This window comes from Oryzias latipes, chromosome 14 (genome assembly GCF_053564925.1).
Source record: "Oryzias latipes strain Hd-rR chromosome 14, Olatipes_Hd-rR_3.1".
NCBI lineage: Eukaryota > Metazoa > Chordata > Actinopteri > Beloniformes > Adrianichthyidae > Oryzias > Oryzias latipes.
Window position 1 is genome coordinate 22856247 of NC_136250.1, and position 23942 is coordinate 22880188.

The window sequence follows — 23942 nt, forward strand, 5'->3', positions numbered from 1 at the left end:
CTAAACTAAAACATTGTAAGCACCAGGTTCTTGAAAAAGTTTCTATTTTTCTATCATCTATTTTGTTAATATTTCCAACAGTAAAAAAACAAATGAATCTAAAACGTAACATTTCTATCCAGTTTTTTTTTACAGTACTTGAAAAATGTGAATAACAATATAAATAAAAATGTTTCTGTTGTCAAAAAATAAATAATCATATTTTGACAACAAATACGATTTGAATATCTAGTAAATTTCTAGTAAAGTTCTTCATGCGTCTTTATCTTTATCCATCTTCATCAATTTTCTATACATGTCCTCCACCGTCAGAGAAATGCTGCAAGAACACTTTAAAACACCAAATACACCATTTTCATTAAAGTGGGCCTTTAAGGTCTTAATTGGAAATCTAAAATACTGAAGTGTTAATATAAGCTCCTTGGGGAGTGGTTCGACTCCGGGCTGCTCCCTGTTCCCTTCTCTACCTCTGCCGGTTCCAAGCCCGGTTTGAGAAGGTTGCGTCAGGAAGGGCATCCGGCGTAAAACATTGCCAAATCTACCATGCGACTCGTTCGCTGTGGCGACCCCTGATGGGAGAAGCCGAAAGTGGAAGAAGGGGGAGTTTATAAAGAGTATGTCACCTCTGTACCGTATTGAATCAAAGAAACAACCATTGGCAAAGCAATGCAGAGCGCAGATCCACATTTCTGTTCTGTACATTGCAATGTAGATTTAAGCAACCAGCAACAACAACAAAAGAGACATCTATCCAAGCAGAAATGTCATAAATTAACAAATACTTTTGTAGAATTGATCTATATCTAGCCAAAATAAGTAAAATAATGTAAGGTACTGTAACAATAATTGTACTTTTCTTTTTCTTTGATTCTCTTTTTCTCTGCCTGCTAATAGTTGTTACCAAAATATGCAATATGTCCATGGCAAATGTTTTTGTATTAAAATAAAACCTGTAAAAGTGCAATAATCATCCACTTTACTTGAAAGCTGTGTCCAGTATTTTTCATACCATAAGACTCAATATCAATAAACAGAAAATGAACGATCCATTTTCATACATAAAGCGTACCAGATGACAGGGCGTACTAAGCAATCACAGTGATCATATAATGCAATATGACTACACTACCCAGAATGCCTAAAAGGACCAAGAGGCAGACGATTGGTAAAAGGGGCAAATGGGAAGTTTTTCTTGTGAACTGTGTTAGCAACCAATCTGACTTCATAATGGTATCCATAGTACTTCAACAAACCGTAAAATGGCTTCGTAATTACCGTAACTTAAGATATATCCTAAAACATTTTGACAGTGTCTTGTTCCACAGAAAATCTGTTATAGGTCAGTAAACCCAACTAGAATTCATACAAAAGGTGCATCAGGTGGGCAAACTATGCAATCTGGCTCACCAAACAGGAATAAATTATATTGAAAATCCTTTTTAATGTTTTTTTTCTCCCTTTAGTCAAAAAGGTTTGCCCATCCCTGGTTTAGAGGCTGCACTGTACATTTTTGAGAACATTAAAGGACTAAGTGTGCCCTATGGTTAGAAAAAATATGGCATCTTTAGTCTAATGTACTCCTTGTACCACTGTCTTACATCTTGTAATTTTACATGTTCTGGTTTTCCCTGCTGTACAGTAAAAAGATTGCATTGCCGCTTCCTTGCATGTGAATTGTTTACATCAGAAGAGAAAAAGCTTCACTGGACGAAAAGATTATTGATTTTTGATCATTTCCTAAATGTTGATATTTTCAAACAGGTGTTTGCCAATACTGATACTAAAATCTTTCTTTGAAAGTTCTTAAAAATCAAACACCAAATCAAAACAACTCACGTTTCTAATCTCAAATCCACTCAAGTCAACTTCAGTCTAGGTTTAAGGAACTAGTAACTTGTTAAAGACCATATATATGAAACGGCTGAATTTAAAAAAAGTTGAAACAGATAATCTGGAGTAGAGCTAATGAAGATGACATTTAGTGGTTTTCTTTCATGACCACCCTTTATTTTCTATGTAGTGGGAGACAAACAAGCTATTAAATCATTGTTCTAACAATCTGTTACTCCTGTTTTCCCATGGTATCTCTTCACTCTGCCAATCTTGTGTCAAAACCATTTGGTGATTTAGAGGGTGCATCAATGAACAGACAGGTGAAATTAAAAAAAAAAACCTTTCTGGTGCCTTTTTACTTTATTACAAACATACCTCAGAGTAAGGTTACAGAAAAGACAAACTTCAGTGAGAGAGTTGGACCAAAGGTGACGGTCGAGTCAGACAACAAGGTAAATTTACCTGTTGGTGGCGTGAGCCCGTAAGCGTGTACTGGACAGAGTGGGGTGGGTATCGGCTCTGCTCGCTGCTGAAACTCCCCTGGGAGGGGGGGTAGCCCGAGCTGCTGGACATCTTGGCTCAGTTGTACCAGACTGTTGATGCTTCACCGATCACAACATATAGCTAGACCATTTTTGGAGACACAAACCACCTGCATGAAGAAAGACACAATAGCAGTTTTCAGAAAGGGGACATGAAATTAAAAAAATGTTTTAAATAGTATGTTGATTAAATTCTGATAATGAAAATATTTGAAAGGTCTGCCGCAATATCAAACAAAAAGGTTTTAAAATATAATAATTTAAGTGATTTGGAAACTTAAGTTTAAGAATTTTTTGCCATTTGTAAAACATGTAAAACAAGTACATTGCTTATGGCAGCCTCAAGTATTTGACGAATCAAATAGATACAATATGCATTTGACCAATCAGATGGATGCCTTTACATGCTGACCAATCGGATGTAGCCCTTGTATGATCAATGTAAGCCTACTATGTAGACAATGGTCATTTGAGTAAAACTTTTAAACTGAAAGGGAAATTCTGTTTTTGGTTGTTTTTCTATTTGTCCATGTACCGCAAGTTATATCGTCATCGCAATATTGATTACTAATATTGCATATCGCAAGTTTTCCTCATATCGTGCAGCCCATAATTGCAATTCAATAAAATAATTTTTTTCCCCTTCTGCTAGGTAAATAGATGTGTCTAAAGACAGTGTTTATTAAATCTATTAAGAATTTGTGTGCGTGATGGTTTTGATGCAGAGCTTAGCAATCATAAAAGAAATCTTACTCCAGTTTTTGTCCTTTTTTACTGAACCTTAAAAAGTACAGAATCATTACTAAAACAGACAGCTTGTCCGCATTGTGCTTTTCGCTGGCACCATCTTACTTTTTTTTACATGAAAATAATTTAGTAAAAATGCTTTCCTACTTTAAAGTTTTATGCTGAATTAGAATTAGGGGTTTCCTTATAAATGTTTCGTTCCGTCTCCTCAGTTGGATTGTTCTTCATGGACCATTGATGCTTACAGTGAGTAATAAGGTGAAAACAAGTGCATCTTCCATTTCTCTGGCTCAGGTGACGGAAAGCAAGAGTGCCCACATTACCTTTATGAAAAGTTCTGATATTTTTACCTATCAAGGTCATTAAAAATTAAAATCTTTTAGCTGCCTAAATAAAAGCGGCACACTAAGAGAGCTTACCGATTTATTTCAAGAAGCTGTATGTATTGGTATAATAAATGGAAAAATAAAAGTTCAAAAACATTTATTACATTTCTTTTATTACAAAAATAATAAAGTTTAATAATGAATTTTTCCTTGAACATTTCTAAAAGGACAGTTGTTTTCAGATTTTATGCCACTTTTGCAAATTATGCCCATTACAATCACATACAGTTATATCTCATTGCCAACTTTTGGATGATAGTATTTTTGTATTTGTTTGATTCAATAATATTGTAAAAATATTATTCCAGTTTTATTTTATTTTATTGCAGGACTGGAAATCAAAAATAGATGTACCTCAACAAGAAAAAGGAAGCCACGGAAAACCAAAACCATATTCCAACAGAATTGTAACAGAAAGTTATTAAGCCTAAAATCATCGGTTATTGGTATTGTTCATCCTTTCTGGTCACAGCGTGGGATACGATCCCTCTGGGCTGATAGCTCTGGGGAATTGTGACCAGATACATTTAGCAATTGCACCACACCTGCATGGTACCAGAATCTGGTGCACTGTCCTCTGACCAACCTCGGCAAGCCAGCCTTGATACAGTTTGACCAAACGTGGTACAGAGTAATAAAAATTAAATAAAAAACTACACTTTAGGACCAAATACAGTTGTATCTGATACAGATTGTCTGGTTCAAATATGCCTAAATCAAAATTGTCCACCCTCTCAAGGAAAGATTAAACGAAGGTATTCGTATTTTTGTACTGTATTTCTCAGAATTTTAGCCTGCCAGCAAGAGATGTAAAGAAATCAGAATGCACACACTATTACATTATGTTTAGAAGCCACAGAGTGATGCTGGACTGAACCAGTTTGTGGTGATCAAAACGTTTGTTAAAATAGACAAAAATGAAAAAATTATATGCGTATAAATATATAATGAGAATGTATCCTTAAGTGCATTATAATGCACTAAAAGCTATAAGATAGAACGTAAATCCGATGTCAACAATTCTTCTGTCCGAAATAATACTATATTTTGCCCAAATTTGCATTTTAAACTTTTCAAAATGTACATTTTTAAACTATTATAACAAGAATTATGTCCAACTCACCAACAGTTTCCTGCTCAATGGAGCGTGTGAGAAGCCATATTTCATGGTGTGTTTCATGGCTAAAACCCTTTAAAAACATTGGAATTTCTGTGATCAAGCAGCAGTTTCTAGACTGCATTTACGCAGGGATAAACTCAGTTCACAAATAGGCAGAGAATGCACAGAGTCTCACGCCTTCGTCTGGTTTGCGTCCACACGTGGTGCTCTCAAAAGTGAGTCAAACTGCTTGAAATATTGGTGCAAATTCAAGCAGACTTTGGGTGTGATTTCGCATGACCAAGAATAGAAACAAGAAAAAACAATGGATGATCTGATTATCATGTCGTCATAAGCGCCTCTACCCCTTTCCAACACTATGATTACTTTTCATCAGACATTTTAAATCTTTTAGAACAGTGTAGCTTCTACAGTATGGTGGCCAATTCGTTCGTTCTGCGTAATACACAACACATCCACACTTTGGTTAATCTATTGTAAAAAAAAAAAGTGACCGTTAAGCTGCAGTCACAGCGGATGCAATTCACGCGTCAAATTCCCAACGGACGCCTCTCTTTTGCCGTGCGTCAAATTTACTGCTCGACGCCTGTCCAAAAATGTGCTTGCTCATCAAGCAGCCATGTTGGATTTTTTTCAACGTGCTGATCAGGTTACTCAAAGGGCCACTTGCCCAAAGCCCGAGTCCCTGATTAGTTTACACGCCCTAGCCACGTCTGCCGCCCAAATCATGCAGCAACGGGTCCTCAGATCGCTGACACAGCGCACCCGACGCCCAAATCGCACCATGGGTCCTCAGATCGCGTCTGTACATTGACTTGACGCCCCTAATGCGCGAATAGCATCCAGAGGTGAATGCAGTTTGACTCTCACATGCTTGGTCCACACGAGAGGAGAAGAACTTTCAAAGTTCCCAAAAAAAATAGATCTGATTCAACAATCCCTGCTGTAAATCAAACCTGCTAGTGTGACAGCAGCGCTCTAAGAGTCTTTAAAGTCCAAAGTTGTTATGTGATATGCGCAGACTGTTGACAAATTTGTTAGATATCACAACTATTATGTAGCTTTAGTTAGTTGATATACTGAATTTACAATATAAATACAACTTAATGATTTATAGATTTGCATTGTTAAACAAAGTAAGTGTGCATCAACAGGTTTTGAAGCTCTGGAGTGATTAAAAAAACAATTTGGTGGAGCACAGTTAACTATATTAATACTATATATGCATCAATTATTCTAAATTTGAACACAAAGACTAAGAACACATTTTTTGTTCAGTTCACTCTTCTGCAAACTCGATTATTTGTCTTTTTTGAAGTCTTTGGTTAGGATGTGAAGGTTTGCTCTAATGGAGTTGGTATGTTTAGTGCCCGTCATCTAGATTATGCATAAAGTAGCAGATTAAATGTAGTGAACCTGGTGAAGCATGGTCAAACAAAGAAGCCATTAAATCTTTGTGCAGATCTCTGATTCCTTTTGTCAGTACTTTTTCGGGCATTGGCTTTAGAAGAGGCATTTGCTTGCCAAGTGCCCATCTCGTTTATTAAAAGTTTGGCAGATACCTCAGTTTCTGCAGATACTCAGTATTTGCCAAGAGTCTGTGCTGCTACTTGAAGGGACTTTATCATGCCAAAAAGATAACCCTGTTTTGTTAAAATTGCCTTCCTCTGCTCCAACTATGGTATCCTAACAACTAAAAAAGACTGATGATCAAGTTATCTGATGTGTGCTTCTAATACTTCCTACTAGTGTGGTATTAACTGTTGATATATAGGCACCAATGATGAACACATAATCTAAGATGGCATGCTCTTTTCTGGTTTTAAGAGATGCTTACAAATGAGTCAATATAACTATGCAAGGTTTAAAAGAAAAATTTAGTTTTTGTTCCTTTTCAGACAAGATTGTTTCAAGTTTCAAGAGATTTCAAGACTTAAACTAGTCGTTTCTAATACAACATTATAATTGTAAAATTCAATTGGACACAGTGACAAGGGTTTAAGGGAGGAAAAAGATAAAGATATGTATAGAAAAATCGATTGAGCAACAGAAGTATCAGTTAAAAATCACAACTACAAAAACATGTTGGTAAAAAAGGTTTAAATTGGAAAGTATATAATCGATTTCTGTCAAACTTTGTCAAATTCTCATTCTGTTGCGTCCAAACAAAAACAAGACCAATCAAAAACCTGCTTCTACCAAATTAGGTCAATTCCAATTGGCTGAAGGTAAACCGCAGTGAGGGATGTGTGTTGTATGCTATTAACACATGATAACCCATTTTTCACTGCACTTCAGACAATACTTCAATAATTATGACGACATATTTTTGTTATTTACAAAGAACAAAACAGTCTAAAAGACCCAAACTATATATATTTTTGTTTGAAGCAGTTATTACATTTTATTTTTGTTGCTTAAATATAAATGAATAAAACGATCCATTAAGAAAAAAACAAGTTTCTCTGCTTCAGTGCATTTCCATTTATAGTTTTAAATGCCAAATAAATAATACACATCTACATTGCTTCCATTTAGGTAAAATAATTGAACTGTATTTTATCACCATGAAATTAGTTGAATCTTTTACATATCAATTCGTGGACAGTGTGTTAGAGATGTGTATAGCATCTTGTAAGAGGGAAAGATGCACAACCTTACAAAAGGTAACTCAAAAACTCACTTAGCAAAGTTATTACTACCTAAAAAAAAGAAAATGATCTGTTGTTTTCTAAAGAGCCTAGTTTTCTGCAGTGCATTTTGTCTTCACACTAAATCAACAAAGTTGGCATGTTTGAGACACAAAAAACAAAAAAGAAAGCACATATATGCCTTTAACAGCTTCATATCTGTAGGTACAGCAAAGGGTGTTACTGCGCATGCCGTTTGTGCATGTTCACTTCACCATTGAAGAACTTGTTTTACGCATTGGAAAATGTACAGTGTTAATTTAAGTGTCACTGTGCTTACTGGGATTTTGATTTGGAACAAGGTACAGTGGACTCAGCGGACATTTGTGAGTCAACGGCAGCTTTCTCTTGACTTTGGGTCGATTTCACAGTTTTGTGAAAGGTACAAGATAAACTACCGGTAGGTCCCCAAAACCATCCCTTAAAAACTGAGGAAACCTGATGAAACGCGCGACATTCCTCGTTGCAGACCCGAGTCTTAAACGTCACACGGTGATGAAAATGTTAATGAGCGCAGTAAGGAGCAGTCACAGGTTCAACCCCTTAATACAGAATAATAAACTGAACTCTGCAGATTTAAAGCATGTAATAACAAAATGAACCATCTACTGAAAAAACATTTAAAAATTGTAGAATCTCTTGAATAATGTAATCAGAGAAGATGTGGTGTCGAAAAGGACAAAAAAAACCTTGATATATCTACCAGTTATTACCAAGTTTTCTAGCCGCAAAACAAAGGCATGAAATATTGGTAACTTCCTTAATTTTAGGTCTATTGGGCTTTTCTTTTTTTTTTTTGTGTTCAGAATTGGAAGTTCGATCCTTGGTGCTCACCAGCTTCTGTCTCTGGAACCTATAAAATTGTGGCTTGTGGTCCCTAATACAGCGTTCGAAATAAGCGGTTATCCTGTTGTCCAAGACGACCAGATTTCACGGAGGACAATCAAAAATGAACCTGATGGTTGTCCATGTGACAACCTGGTCTTTTATTCAACATTTTGGGATTTTTCAACTATTTTTCAAAGTTTTTGGGAAACCGACGTCCGACTTTTTAAGATAAAACCGAGTGTGCACAGACGATGTCACGTGACTTCCGAAAGAACCAAGTACGCCCGAAGACGTGAGCGGCATCAGCCCCTGCAGACTGAGTCGGACGTTGATGATGATGACATATCCCTTGAGGAACTTGTCTGAAATTACTTGTCAAAAATGACAACATTGCACCTGCATGTCTGGTTTAAAAGATCAGGGATATTAGTCTTTACTGCTACTGCAGCGCACAATGTAAACATGGTATCATTTACACACGTGTTTATTTGAAATAGATGTTATATCAAATTATAACTTTTCATCACATATAAATATTACTTTATATTTGGAATGCTGTACTAGTCCCAGTCCATACAAGTGTTCTAAATTAAAAAAAAATACTCATTAGGTTACAGTGTTGGTTAATGTAATCAATTTTCTGATATAGGGTAAGATAAAGTATTTTTATTTGACTGTAACAGTATTTGATTTACATAGCAATAGTTTGTGTAACCAGATGCTTCAATATTTAGTAAAATGTTTGTTTTTAATATTTAGAGTTTTTTAAATGTCCATCATAAGAGGCAGTTGATATTAGATGTACAGAAGAAATAAAGATGTAAGTACTGACATCTGAGTAGGTTTCGTTGATGTTGAATATTGGTATCGAAGGACAACCAAAAATTGGGGAGGACAACCAAGTATTACTTGCCAGGTTGTCCACAGGACAACCATTTGTTCCCCTTATTTCTAACGCTGCTAATATCTGCTTTGTTAGTACAACCAAAAACAATATAGTTGTTCTGCTACAACTCCACCTTGTCTAATCTCCTTACAGGCTGTTTTACATAAATGAATGGATTGTTTCCACCAATTAAAGATTATCCAACATCTTCAATGGTTTAGCATTGCATATATTAATTAAAAAAAATCTTACAGAAACGGTAAACAAACTATAACACAAAGCAGCAAAAACTGCAAAACACAGTGAAATAATAAGAAACGTTCCGGGGCTAGTTAAGGTATAAGGTGTTCTGTGAATCTTTCATGCCAGATTATTTTTTAAGTGTTTCATATAAAATTCTTCTTGTTTGCATTCGAAACCACGTTTCTTTTTCTATAGCATCCGTTATTGTTCAAGACTGTAACCATAACCAAAACAGCATATCCTTCCCCCATAACTTAGGCTTGTGGTCATTTTTACGTAAATAGTATTCACATTGTTTTTTTAGTTTTGTTTTTTATGGATAATATCCGCGGATCGGAAATATTGGGGAACTTTTTTCGCCTTGAATGTTTGGAGAATCGGGTGAAAAATGTTGTGTTGTCATTTAGCCACTGTCATAAGCGCAGTTGTTGGATTTGTAGCTTATCTTGTTGGGGGGGAGTGGTAACCGTTTCCACAACATCCCCGGAAATGTGCACAACAAGAAACGACTATATAAACTTGTGGCTACATTAGCACTTGAGGTGTTATAGGCACATTTGGGGTTTCGCAGACATTAACTAGCTAAGTCAAAATGTATTTCACCTTTGAATTCTCGACCACGTCGCCATCTTGCATGGCTGATTTTTTTTTTTAGGTAAACCGAGTCGGTTTGTAGCCTGCTAGATGGAAACGTATATGTGCTATATGTTATTTATTTAGACTTACCGCATATCTGGAGGTTCTAAGGCTGGGAAAAGCGGTACGCGGGGAGGATAATAGCGTAAAGTACTGACTATAAATCCGCGGGTTGTGAACGACTGAGCCGAGTAAAAGCTGCGCCGCATTTGTCGGTCGACGTCCTAACAGCAATAAAAAGCGTGCATTCAAAAGTAAATTGGTGGCACCAATATAGCTGAAAATAAAATTATTTGAAATTATTTTTATCTAAGATATATCAAGAAAAACTATAAAATAATCAATAAATCCCAAAGCTTAAGCATGATGTAAAAAAAAGAATACGTGTTTTTATGTACCTGTAAGGACAATGTAGTGTAACAAGAAACTCCTTCCCCTCATCCCGGTAATGCCCCCGTGTTTATACTTTTAACATTTAAAGTCCCTGCTCAAACTAAATTTTATCGACTCAAATCAACATTTTAGAGGACTAATACAGACTTAATTGCATGCAGACCAGAAATATCTAAGTAGAAGTCACTTTTAGGCGTGTATATATTTTAAAATAAATTAAGACAAAAACACACAAAATATTTGTAGAGTTTCAATTCAAAAGATATTTTAGGAAATCCAGAGCTTTTAGATAATTATTTACTCTCTATATATTATATTATTTACCACAGTGGAGGATTTAAAAAAAAAAAAGACAACTGCTTTCAGGTGGAACCAATCAGACTTGTTCCTAAACGGATTGTTTATCGTAACGGATACAACAATGTACGTTTACTTAGTTGTCTTCGTGATTTTATCGTATTTAGTATGCATACGATACATTTACCTCCAACATAGGCGGACGTTGGTGAAGTCTTTGAAATGTGTGATGAAAATATCCGCAGACAGAGAACTAAACAACGCTAACGTCACTGCCCTGATCGTAACTGCGCATCCGGACGATGAGTGCATGTTCTTTGCGCCGACGATCATACGACTCAGGGAGTTAAATGTTAGCGTTCATTTACTCTGTTTATCAGAAGGTACTCACTTTTTTATATTTTAATTATTTTTTAAATATATTTTTGTCAATTTAAATGATCAAGACTTTATTAGTGCTGACTAATTAATAGGAGATTGTAACTGTGTACCCCTTAGCAAAAGTATGACGCCTGAAGCTTAAGTATACTTGAGTATATAGTATAGAACATGTACGTGTGGTTAGGAAGTTTGCTAACTGAAAACTACTTCAGTTCAGACTAAATTGGAACATTTCACATTTACAATATTAAAAAAAGGAAATTTCAAATCAAATATACTTGTAGTAGTAGTACACCTAAATAAACTACTTTTTTGCTAAGAGTATGTTTTATTAAAGAAAGAAACATAAATTCCACCCTTTATATTGCAGTACTACAACAATATGACCCAGAATAACTGGTGTTTTGTGTTTAACCCAATTTACTCTGATGTTTTGCAGGAAATTATTACAATCAAGGACCGGAACGTCATCGTGAACTTGTCAGCAGCTGTGCCGTTCTGGGAATACCAAACTCCAGAATCACCATAATAGATGAGGAGTAAGTGTGAGTTTGATTCAAAGAGAAATGTTAACTTCCTCTCACTGATTGAGTGATCAAAGCTCACTTGGAAATTTTGCCTATCATTACCAGTCATTTCTCTTCATCCAAAATTTTTTTTAAAAAAGAGCCCTGACTTGGCTTTAGGGTAGACCATACACAGAATTTAAACTCCTTCATACTACACACCTCAGTCTCTTACTCAACAGTTCCAGTTAGAACCATAGACTAGTTTAGTATTAAATTAAATCAGTCTTTATTTTCATACAAAATAGCAGAAAGTGCTGTACTCCAAAAATAAATAAGTAAATAAATGTAAAACATAGACCTAAACTCCCCTACAACACATCACACTCTTTTAACCCATGTAGGTAAACATTGCGCATCGGGCTGTACCATTGACTGTATATGAGAACAGGACTGAGTGACCCCCCACCACCCGGTTTTCAAACAGGAAGTACCTGTTGGCTCCAAGAAGCCTTAATCTCATAGACTTCTATAGAGAAATAAGATATTACTCAATCATTCTGTTTGTCAGAATAACCATTTTAGCTCTGATACCTTTTTGTAAAGCATCTTCTTGCTTATCATATTTTTTTCAGAATTTTTTTTTTTCTGTTATTTAAATTATTCAAGTTAGAAACTGATGGCTCGGTAAAAGTTGGTGGTCTCATATCAAATATTTAAAATGTTTGATTGACATATTTCATGCAGCCCGCTTGCAAGTAGTTAGGGTGTGCATGGACTAAGTCCAGTTCTCTCATTCCGCCAAAGGTCTGTGCACAGAAAAAGTCGGTAACTGGATGCGCTAACAGTTGTCATCTCCTTCTCATAGACGGCAGGATGTTTGAACATATCTGCATTCCATGGTAAACTTCACATGATCAGCAAGAATTTTCATGTACCATCGTGATGAGACAATTCGAAGATTGTTAGTTTTTTGTGAAAGCGTGTATGTCAATGATTTGTTTTTAGGCACTGGTTCAAATCACCATTTTCCTTTTTGAAATAGGTTTTGAGTTTATAGAAAGCCCTGCGCTGCCTGCATGTGATTACATGAGTCTCTGCAGGCTGGCTCAGCAGGAGAGCAGCATGAACTCCAGGGCTGACCTGGAACACTCAGTATTAAGCTGGCAGGTTGCCCATTCTGTCTGCTCTACAGACTGCTGCTTGTGTGCGCTTGCGTCTAAAGTACACGTGCACGTTATCATGCGCCCCCAGAAAACATTTGAACTTCGATCTGAGGTCTGTCTGAACTTCTGCTGAACTGGAGCATGGCCCTTTTTTCCTTCTTCCGTGTTTTCTGAGAGTTCAAAACTCACAGCCGTTGTGCCCCCCCCCCCCCCCCCCAACCAAACTCCTTCTTTCTCATGCTCTCTTTCCCCGCTGCTCCTCCTCCCCGTGTCCACGTCTGCTCGAGCCAACTGCCAGGGACAGTGGGAGACATTTTGGCTGTGCTCTAAACACTGCTAATGTAGGTCATTCCAGGTTGTTCTTCATTTTGTGCGTCTGTGCGAGTCCAACAACGGGTTGGCTGTGCTCTTAACCTTGTCAATTCAAATTTGAAACATTCAAAATAATTAGGAGTCTAATAGTAAAAATATTTTAATGGTCATAATTACCTTTTATCAGAAAATTTTTCATACATGAGATGTTTTAATTTCTCTAAATGTGTTTCCGATTTTAGCTCTGTATTTCTGTAATTTCTTGTTACATATATTCCTCCCTAAAAATACTCATTTGCGGCCAAAGATTAGTATTTTGTGGCCATGAATTAGTATTAAGCGTATACAAATTAGCATTTTGTGGACACAAATTCCTTTGTATCATCAGTTCCTACTACAAATGTGTGACTACAAAATCCAAATTTTTGGCAAAAAAAAACTATTTTGTGTGCAGTAAATGCTAGTTTGAGCCCAAAACATACTAAATTGTCTGCAGTAAATACTAATTTGGGCCCACATAATACTAATTTGTGTGCCCCAAATGCTCATTTTTGTTTGTTTGTTTTTGTGTGTTTTGTGCACACAAAACGCTAATTTGTGGCCACAAAATATTAATTTGAGGAAACCTTTATTTTTTTCCAGGGCTCCATACTTTACAGGCGCAGATCTCTCCAAATTCTCAGTCAAGTCATAAACGGCGGTGTTTACCTGTTCAGTGAGTAACATCACAGTGAGATTAGCAAAGGACAAACTCCTAAAGAAGATCCTTAGAATCTGTTAGATGGAAACATTTGCTTTGGGCACGCAGGGAACGGTTTATTTATAGTTCAAACAGTAACTAGGACAGGTTGCCGTGTCATCAAAAGTTGGCCTTAATGTCGTCTTTCCACGTTGCATAAATAAATGTTGACAAAGTGCTCGCTCCGGTCTGCTGTGCTGTCGGGTTGATCAGGGTGCTGTCATGCGAGCTGGTAGCACAAAGCGTGGGTCACATGTGACGCTGACAGATCTGGTTGAGGCTGGTCACACGACAGGAACATTACATGAATTCCTATATCAATGTGGAGTTTCCATCTAATGATATTGAATGGGAGAGCGGTGCTGACACTGTGTGGGGCCTCAGTGCACTTTGAGCCTTTGTGATCGAGCTTGATGTGAGCGCGCTCCGCCGTCTCCCGCTTGCCTGGGTTGACCTCTCTTTGCACTCTGGCCTGATTATAGCTGCTCGCTGCACAAATCCAACCTTTCCACTTTGTTGCATTATTCATTGCTTTCAACCAAAGCTTCACTCTGTCTTGTCATCGTTGAGTTCAGTGCTGTTTGTACACTCTAAATTAACCCCCTAAATCTCCTATAAAAGTGAACCACAAATGTAAAGCTCTGGTTTTTAATTGGATTAGTGTAAACCTCTGCAGAGACGTAAACAGCAGTCAATGTGTGGAGAGGAAAGCTGCAGCAACTCTCCAATCCCCAGACAAGGTTTAAATGGATGTTGATCAATGGCACAGTGGAGTAAACTATAGTGAGAGGTTCCAGCCCTGGCACTGACCTCTGGCTGTGCTTTAAGTCTGCAGACATTCATCAGCTGCATTCACAGGCGGCTGCACGGCCAAACGGTTGCCTTTCCGTTCACTCCTCCTTCAGTCGTTCTCCTTCTCTGCACAATCTGCTCTCAAAACATCCTCGCTTCCACTCTTAACACCATTTTTTTTTTTCATTTTAGCAGCAGCAAAACACGTGACAGCAAGTAATGCGAAAACACGTGACTGGTTCCGCCATCGCCAAATCTGCTACTGCCTCATTACGGCAGGCGGTTTACTGTGGGAGTCGCTGTCAGCGTGTTGTTACATCTCAGCCGTTCCCAGCAGGACATATGATCTGATGGTGCGGACAAAAGTCTGGCAATTTCTCAGGCCTGTGGTCCATGTGACCAGACTAAACAAGCCCTCTGTGGCGCGCACACACGTTCATGTGTACACACACATACAGACACACACATTCATAGTTCATTAGTAGGCCATAGTTCAACAACCGCATCCAAATGCCTGCAAGCAATTAGACATCCACATGCAAAGCTGCAAAGAGAGGGTGGGTAGGTTACTTTAGGACATTTTGCACTGTTGCCATGGCGAAGCTGACACTCAGCCTGTATGCTGCTTCAGAAAGGTCAGGTGTCTGGAATCTTTTGTTGTATTTTTTTGTCTTTTCCCTTCCTTCTTTCAGCTTTTGCTTCAGCGCAGTTGCTGTGAGATGAAATGTAATCAAATTATGGATAAATTAAATGCAAAAAAAAAAAAGATGATTAAGAAGTTCCTGTACTTTTTCCTAAACTTGTACACCTTTTCTAGGGTTTTAACTAAGCTGCTAGTTTTGCATGAGACATTTTTTAAATAAAAAAACGAGGTTTAGACAGCACATCATGTTTCAAATAACATTCTAAAGTTGAAGTCAAAATGCCTGCAGTTTCTCTTGTATGTAGGTCAGTGGTATCAAAGTGCCAGAGCAGTGCATCCACTCCTGCACAGACCGTTTGAAACTATCTGTGAATCCCCCTCCCGGCAACATTCCCACCCTAGCTATGCTGACCACCCGCCTCATCTCATACACCCAAAGCCTGACCCTACTGTCACATGTAGCTTTCTGCTCTAATCCATCACTTCCCTTTTCTTGTTCAGCTGGCACCAGATCATTGTTGGCCGGGAAGGGCAGGGAGGCGCCGGCTGACAAAATGCTGCGCAAGAAGACATACGAGAAGCCGAACTTAACTTTTTGAGGATTTGCTCCACAAATCCTCAAAAAGAGTCCAAGAGTTCCCATGTAGCTAATCGTTTCACCTTTGTTCAACAGTACAAACGTTTTTGATGTCTTCCCCTCTGTTTGTTAACCTTCTACTTTCTGATTCGGGGTTTTTGTTTCACAAATTTCTGAAGTCTCAAGATCCTCATTTTTTCCCTTAAAGTCAGATGTTGACTGCTTTAGTTTCCTGTGAGCTTAGTCCAAAACATTTTTAAGTCTCTAACTCTTCACGCTGGACTGTTAGACACTTTTAGGTCTACAAATGTTTGTGACGGGTCTGGGCATTAAGATGCAAGTGAAAACAATACTTATTACTAAAGTTTTAAGGGGGGGGGGACCAAGTGATTATGCATGTTTAGCAGGCCAGTCGGGACGTTTGATGTGAGCTTTGTGTTTGTGTTCCCTCCAGGCTGCAGTTTTGGATGAAAGGCTGGCCTTCCCACCCTTAACCTTTGAACTTCTCAGTACTTCTTCATCCTTGCACCCAATAAAAGCCCATTCTGTAACAGTGCACAGAATCTACACTGGACTAATGAACATGTTTAAACCCTTTGAACTCGCACTCCATCCTAAACTTCCACTCCGATCATCTTTTGAACTATTTTCAAAGCGTTCCCAGTGGTCTTTTAATTGTGATTATTCTTTTTTTTTTTTTTTTAGCCAAAATCTAAAAACCAGTGTCATTTTCTAGGACATCGTTTATGCAGAGCAGCAGGAGTTCATTAGAAATTCACCTCTGAGTTGTGGGCGGGACCGTTGGTGCACAATAAGCACACCCCCACTTCCCGTCACCTATCTGTAACCTCACATTACTGCAGCGACAAAAAATAGGAAGCAATATTGTAGCTAACAGTTTAGATCCAGATTCCAGCTCAGACGAGGAAAACAAAGACGTTCATGGATCTATTTGTCTGCAGGTGGAGGCATCAGAATGGAGCAGAGCAGTGGGCTTGTGGCTGATTGTAGTTTCTACGTCACACATACAAGCTTTTGCAAACGTCTTTTTTTCCATCTGCTCCCGATTCACAACAATTTGAATAAAGAAATACTCAGAAATGCCATTTTGATAGTATTTTTTTATATATGTCCTTCATTATCATAAAAATGCTCCAGGAGAATGTTAATACACCAAAAACACAAGTTCATTGGAGTGGGTCTTTAAGCAAGTCACATATGTAACATTTACTTTGTTTTTGTCTTCCAGAAAACTTCCAGATGATCCCAAAGCTGAATGGAGCACTGCATTGATTTCCTCTGTAGTAGCAAAGCATTTAAGAGCTCACACCTTCAACCTGGTATATTCAGCTGTGTATTTAATTATTGCATTTCAAGTTTCTCTTTTCCTGGTTTTATATTTTCTTACATTGTTTACGTTCCATGCCATTCTGCGTAACGAATTTCTGCCCTGTATGATTCGGTTTTAGCGCCACAGCTTCCCTGTTCATTATCTCAGTATGACTGTGGTTTCTGTAATAATCCCTTTCAGCCACCATCTGGTTCAGTCCAACCCACACAGCATTTTTAGTCTCTGGAAAACCAGGGGAAATGGTCTCAGCTGCAGCACAAAGTTCAAATTCAATTCCAGTGTTTATTCAGAGATTTTCATCCACTTCAGTTCTGTTCCGTGATATTATCTTAAACAGAGACTGTTGCAAATATAGACCCAGTCTTTCTTTTGTCTGCATCTGCTCTAACACAGCAGCCAAAGGTATCGCAGCTCTGACTAAAGACAGCACTGCAGCTATGGCAGAAAAAACAAGGATTTAGATTTTGAACTGGCGCAGTACACTTTGCTCTGATTTCTGGGTTATCTAACAAACATCTCGTCTCCTCCCATCCTGTCTAAAAAAAGCCTGGAGTCCTGGTGGTCACACGAAAGAAGAACTTTTGTTCTGAAGAATCAAAGCAAGAAAAAACACGGAAATGCCACTGTTTTTTTTTTTTTTTTTTGCTTTGCACTGAATGCCTCTTTGATTAGGCATCTTTTTTCTTTCTCTTTTGTCCAATAATATTGTAAAGTTTTTTAGTTATTTCGAGAATTAGGAGCCTAGACTGTGCAGAGAAAGTGGTAATCGCAGGAAAAAATAGTGAGCACTGCAGCTCATATCTATAGTCACGCACTTTCTTTTGTTTCATTCTGAGCATGCATGCAGAAGACGGGCTTTTTAAGTATCAGATTGTTAGCTGCTCAGCAGTGGGACACAGACATCAAAGCCTCAGTCCCAAATCTCTTCTTTTTTTCCTTCCATCTGTTCCCTTTTTGACACTGACTTTTCCTCCACTGGTTTTATCCTTTCAGGTGCTGACTTTTGACGGGTCTGGAGTGAGTGGCCATGCCAATCATGTAGCCATCTATAAAGCTATCAGGTAATTCTAGCTTTAGCATTAAAAAACTAGACTCCACAACTGCATTCTTTATGGGTTTTACCTGGTTAAAACATTGAAAGCAGAAGGCTTTTTAATCATAAAACTCTGTCCAGGAAAATCCTGAGCATTTCCACTAAAACGATGGTCTCTCCAACTGTTTTCCTCACAAAGCCACACACACAGTCACGCAGTGTTTTTCAGAACTGGTCCGTCGCATAGCTGGGATGTCATCCAAAGAGAGTCCTCAGAGGCTCCGTTCTCTGCTTCTAACAAACAGCCATAAATCCTGTCCCTGAAGTGCAGAGAGGGGAGTTGGTTTGGAGAGGCCAACACTGCAAACTCAATGAAACACTGTTAAAAAAAAAGAGTCCTGTTCACTGGGAAATGTAGATGATGGTCCCCAAAATGCCCCTGACTTTTTACCCACTTATCTGTGCTGTTGTTTTCTGTGAAAGGCTGTGTCATTCCGTGAGCCGCATCTGTTTATAACAGTTGATCCGTTCAAATCTCATCTCATGATTCAAGTTGGGCTAAAAGACCGAGTGCTTGTTTGTTTCCCACTGTGTTTTTCTTGACACGTATGAACTGCCGGACTGAAAGGAAACTTTGCTGCGATGCATGCTACGTATGAAAACTTTTAACTGCAAATAGATTGACGGATAAATGTGCAGCATGAGTGATAGTCATATTGGTTTTTGTTTCACCCTTGCAGACATCTCGTCTCCACCGGAGAAGTGCCCAACGGTAGGTTTTGCCACAAAAAATGTAGGCCGCCTCAGATTTACTGTTACAAAATATTGTTTTTAGGAGCTTGTGTTATTCTGACTAAATCTTGAGCAGCTGCAATAAGCTATGAACACTGGTCCAGGTTGTGTGAGTCTGCAGCGCCCTCTACTGTCCACAAATCTCGCTGTTTTGTGCATCCTCCTTGCTATGCTCTGCTAGTAGCAGCATAACAGCAGGAAGGGGAAGGGTGGGGGGGCTTTCCTCATGCACCTGAATCATCTTTGTGTCTTTTATCATTTTTACTTTCCATTTCTTCTGAATTTTTTTTAAATGACACAGTTGGAATTTTTTTTTTAACTTCAAATTAAAATGAAGGGATTTTTGAGAAGGAAGCGGCGTGTTGCTGCGGGCTGACGCCAAAAGCAAAAGTAACAAACATGTTGGAATTATTTGAAACCCAAACAGCCAAGTGAGCTGAACGACTGGATCCCATCGGTCCTGATGCCAAACGTACCATTTGGAGCAACTGTGGTTGAACTCTACATAAGTCGGTAAAAGTAGCTGTCAATCATAAACCAAAAATATATAAAACAGTCACTAAAACTAACTTCTGAATTAAAGAAAACAGGTTCAAATATGCCAAGGACTGTGGAAGTAGAGTAAATGAATTGTTTCAAATTTAATACATTATGCTGTGCTGTCAGATTTTTTTTTTTTTACAGATAAAAAATAAACATATTAAAGAGATCATTTGTGTACGAACAGGGCATTCTTTGTTCAGATGATGATATCTTTAGAATTTTTTCAATGAAAGAAACTCTTGTGAAAGAATTTGAATGTATGCCTAAAACATCCATGCAGCCAAAGTGATGAGGGGGATGAGCAGCAGTTGGAGACAAGGGATAACATTAACAGTTGCAGTAAAAATGCACGACTTCCTGCTCTAAAGTTCAGTCATGAAAGAAGGCGTTTCAGTTTAGCCCAAGAAATGTAGTTGTACAACCTAATTAACTTGGCCTTGAGTTAATCAGGACAGATTCCCAGGAGTTGATAACATCCCTTTTGCTTTAATATCAGTAAAACAAGACAGAAATAGTTTAATTTAAATCTTAAAGCGGCTTTGCTGTGTAGGACAGATATTTCATTGTTATCAGCCTTAAAGTGGCTGCTCTTTTAAAGGTGGGATTAAACATCTTTAGGTGTCTCCTTTGGGGCATTCAGAGCTCCAGCTAGTTTCAGGTGTGGCATCAAAACTCTTGAAGGCCTAATAAAAAGATGAGCTGCTTTATTGCTCATTCATGTGATGGTATGTTATTGTTCTCTTCCCCTTTCTGTGTCCTTTTTAGTATTCATTTATTTAGCTGAGCATCAACTTTACAGGACAATGAACATTGCTTCTGTCTTCACTCCCAGAATGCACCTTTCTCTCGCTGGTGACTGTTGGCCTTCTCAGGAAGTACTTCTCCTTCCTGGAGCTTCCCCTCAGCTGGCTACTGCCATCACACTTCTGCGTCCTTGTTGGCTCACAGGGATACAAACAAGCCAAAGTAAGCAGCCTGTTGACTCTTAAAGAGCGAGATGTAATGAGATTATGGTGTGTTTGTGCTGAAGAAGTGAGGAGTCCAGGGTTTAAATGGGGTTTATCATGCTCTCTCCCAGGCCGCCATGCTGTGTCATGGCTCTCAGCTCTTGTGGTTTCGCCGCCTCTACATCGTCTTCTCACGCTACATGTTTGTAAACACATTCCTGGTGATTCCACGGGGACCAAAGATCACCAAAATTTATTAAAAGCTCACCTCTGTGTTACGTTAAAGTTGAAATCTACTGCCTGGCTGCTCTGAAAAGACAGATTTTACACTGTTTTTTGATATGTATATATATTTGTATATATATTTTTATTCTTTATGATGTAAAACATGTTTACAGTTTTTTTTTAAAACACGAATGACTGTTGTGTTTGTGTAAAATAACACTAACTACAGATTGAACCAAATAAACGCCTTTGTTGTGGGTCTACTCTTTCTGCTGCACATCCTCGTTGGGTTTGGACATGTCTCGGATAGTCTTGTGTGCTTCCATGCTCTCCTCCCACTTTTCACCACAAAACCTCTCCACCGTCACACTGCGCACGCTACCTGGATCCAGACAATGGGGAGCAACACCTGTGCACAAACAACGATGACACTGACAAAGGGTGGTTCTTTCGTCTCAACATGTGGCTCTTTTGTTACGAAACTTCACCCATTATGAGCCTTTTGGCTCCTGCTTTGACTTTATTGTGTGTTGTTTTTCAATTTATAGCTAATTAAAAGCAGTAAAAATTCCTTTGTTCATTTGTAAACACAGCAAAAAGTGATATTTTCTAAACACCATGTTGCTGTAAAATGGATCAATCTGTTTTGCAAGAGAAATATTCAAATCAAAAACGTTTGACATTGATGAATATTTTTTTAAATTTTAGTTTTTTTTGCCAATACAGAGGCTTGTAAATAGAATTTAGATTTCATCAATGTTTGAGTTGGTATATAAAAATACATACATTTCTTCTTTGAAACAGTTATTCAGCTTTTCTAATTAGGAAATTATTGTTTTTTAAAAAAGGCTAAATCAACCAAATAAATGTGGCATAATTTTTTAAGTACATATGTAAAATATTTCTGTAGTGTTGTTTTTGTCTTGTTATAAAAAAAAGTATTTTTTTTCTCCAATCTCATTGTCAGATTTTTTCTGTTTTAAAGAACGTTATCTTCTTTTGAAATTAAACTATTTGACAGTAAAGCAGTTATTTTCTTGTCATGGAATGGTTGTACCATAGCCATCGGGGTTGGAGCGCGGCGTGTAGAAACTTTGAACTCCACAGGTTTTACAGAAGGTATGTTTGGCAGCACGAGTGTTAAAGGTGTATGTCGTCAGATTTTCCTTCCCCTGAGAAGAAAAATAAATCATTTATGTTTTAATGTTAAAAATTGTTTTAGACCCATGATTTAAAATCCTGGCTAGTAAATTACCTGTAAAAGTTTAAAGTTATCTTTGGGGACGATAAAATGGTGGTTTTGTTTTTTGGTACAAATGCTGCAGCTGAAAAAAATAGATATAGATATATAGATATACACAATTAATTTCCAGCTACAGGAAAAAGACATTTAAAATATACAGATATATTTGTGTTAAATAACTGAAAATTCCTCACTTGCAATGAAAGACGTGGAGATCCGGAGAACTCCAAACTTCAAATCTGACAGCCCCACAGTGGCAGCTGCCTGAGTGTTTCACCAGTTCCATGGTCTGGAAAAAGAAAATGCATCAAAACCGTTATTCTAATAGGGCTAGTACAATTCAGTAAACAGCAGTGCTTCCAGAATATCTAGTAGAAAAGGAATTCATTTACCTAACACTTACATAAAGGTCAGCTGAAACTTGGAACTGTTTGTTGTGAAACCTGTTGACGTGGATCAGGATGTTCCACCCAGAAGGTTCCAGTCCTCCTTTCTGGCAGAACACGTCAAGCCGGTCTGAAGTTCGCCACTGATTAGAGAAAAACCTCTGCCCTAGTTCTGCCATAAGAGCAACTGTTGGTTAATGTATTAATACATATGCTTTGCTGTAAACATTTTAATCTTAAGTGTAACTGCTTCACAGCTGAACTGGCCTTCACAAAGGCCTACACCAAAAAAAGCTAATTAGGTTTCCTGGAACAAATATTTCTTTGAAAAAAGGGGAAGGGCAAAGTACAGCTGACTTGCACAAACACATTTCTGAGTTGCCCAACAAGATGAGGCCTGGTGGTGGAAAGCAGGGGAGCAGTATCACAGGTTCAGTGTCATGTGACAGGCAGCTGGGTGGACTGGGTTCATGCTATGACCCAAATAAATATCTTAAGACCAACTTAGCTCTGTCCATTTTGTGTTCTAAAAATAAAAACCAAGTCAGTGAGACTCCAATCTGATCTGTCACTCACTTTGCTCAGGAGTCATAGGTTAGGACAAAAATCAATGGTCAAACTATAGTGGAACTTTTTTGTGATTCTCTCAATGGACTATCAACCTTAAATATAGAAGATCATTTCATTGATCAGGTCACTCTACCAACACATTTGGTGTATGTGCTAACAATAGATTGTTTTCCAGAACCATATTATGTAATTCCAAGAGTAGTTATTTTGGTTACAAACAACAGTAACCATGATGCCAACAAGATGAACTTTAAAACATATTCTATTAGTCAGTATAACGTCAAACAAGACTGGGAAAGAAATAACCTGTATGGAACTCTTTTATCTCTAACTTAAAGAAAACATCACGGCTCTCAAGCATGAGTCAATCACCTGTCCCTCAAAAAATCAAGATAATCTTGACTGTGTTCAACAATGTTGATATCTAATCTCATTTTTGTGCCATTCAAAACATGATCAGAACTGGTTAGGTTTGTTTTATGTAAAAATTACTACTCTCCTAAAAGAAAAGTCACATTTGATTAAATGGCCATAGTTTTGAAACATAAAAGCAGGTTTATGTCAGTTGCAAATGTTAATGATATTTCGAAGTAGTGCTTTTCGGTTGTTTTTATTTTATTTATTTTTTTGTCGCTAATATTATTTTATATTATATTTTTTATTTTTTTGACATTCACATAACAGTGACATCAGCATAATTTCTCATTTCCTCGTGACCTTTAGTCATGCCCTTTCAGACTTGATTAACATTTTTTAAAATGTCGGGGTTATACATTAGTGGTCTATGAATAACAACATAAACCTAATGATTCATATGTCTGAAGACACTTAAACAACATGTTTCTAAATACGTTTTATTTCGTTTGAAAAACACCCTCAAGCATCCGGGTAAACTGTCATTCAACACTTTCTGGATAGCAGCAACCAATCGCTGACTGACAAACAAGAAGGTTGGCCAATCAGGAACTCGAAAGATCTCGGATACGGGTTGTTGCCATATGGTTCTGGTAAATTCTGGAGGACGTTAGGATGTATTACTCCGCCGAGAACGATCTCTACTGTTTCTGGAAATAAACAAGCTTTTAGACATAAAGTTTTTGATATAATATTCTCTTTTCCAGCCAAGAAATTATCC

The 23942-nt window shown here is 37.7% G+C and overlaps 3 protein-coding genes across 10 annotated transcripts in view; 1 reads left to right on the top strand and 2 right to left on the bottom strand.

Moving 5' to 3' along the window:
* ncor1 (nuclear receptor corepressor 1) overlaps positions 1 to 10919 on the bottom strand; it is a 73130-nt gene extending 62211 nt beyond the window's left edge. For 4 of the 7 annotated variants that reach the window (XM_078930419.1, XM_078930418.1, XM_020709055.3 and 1 more), the window contains exons 1-2: positions 10002 to 10146; positions 2296 to 2485 (exon numbers count right to left, since the gene is read on the bottom strand). In XM_078930419.1, coding sequence (XP_078786545.1) covers positions 2296 to 2406 — 111 coding nt within the window. In that variant the 5' untranslated portion in view covers positions 2407 to 2485; positions 10002 to 10146. Of the gene's footprint in view, positions 1 to 2295; positions 2486 to 10001; positions 10147 to 10788 lie in introns of those variants that run through there. The other 3 variants (XM_078930408.1, XM_078930410.1, XM_078930409.1) reach the window with 3 other exon arrangements.
* On the top strand, positions 10372 to 21636 carry pigl (phosphatidylinositol glycan anchor biosynthesis, class L). 2 transcript variants are annotated; one of them, XM_004076622.5, is made up of 7 exons: positions 10372 to 10984; positions 11422 to 11521; positions 16967 to 17057; positions 18062 to 18129; positions 18842 to 18873; positions 20269 to 20402; positions 20515 to 21636. In XM_004076622.5, the coding sequence occupies exons 1-7, from the start codon at positions 10726 to 10728 to the stop codon at positions 20641 to 20643; spliced, it is 813 nt and encodes a 270-aa protein (XP_004076670.1). In that variant the 5' UTR covers positions 10372 to 10725; the 3' UTR covers positions 20644 to 21636. The 2 variants fall into 2 exon arrangements, with proteins under 2 accessions (XP_004076670.1, XP_078786553.1); XM_078930427.1 differs by having other exon boundaries at positions 10678 to 10984; positions 20269 to 20875.
* Positions 19165 to 22616, bottom strand: cenpv (centromere protein V). The gene is made up of 5 exons (XM_004076623.4): positions 22255 to 22616; positions 22046 to 22140; positions 21864 to 21933; positions 21666 to 21780; positions 19165 to 21017 (listed from the first exon to the last, which is right to left on the bottom strand). Exons 1-5 carry the CDS (start codon positions 22414 to 22416, stop codon positions 20869 to 20871), a joined length of 591 nt encoding a protein of 196 aa, XP_004076671.1. The 5' UTR covers positions 22417 to 22616; the 3' UTR covers positions 19165 to 20868.
* Positions 22617 to 23942: the final 1326 nt, after the last annotated feature.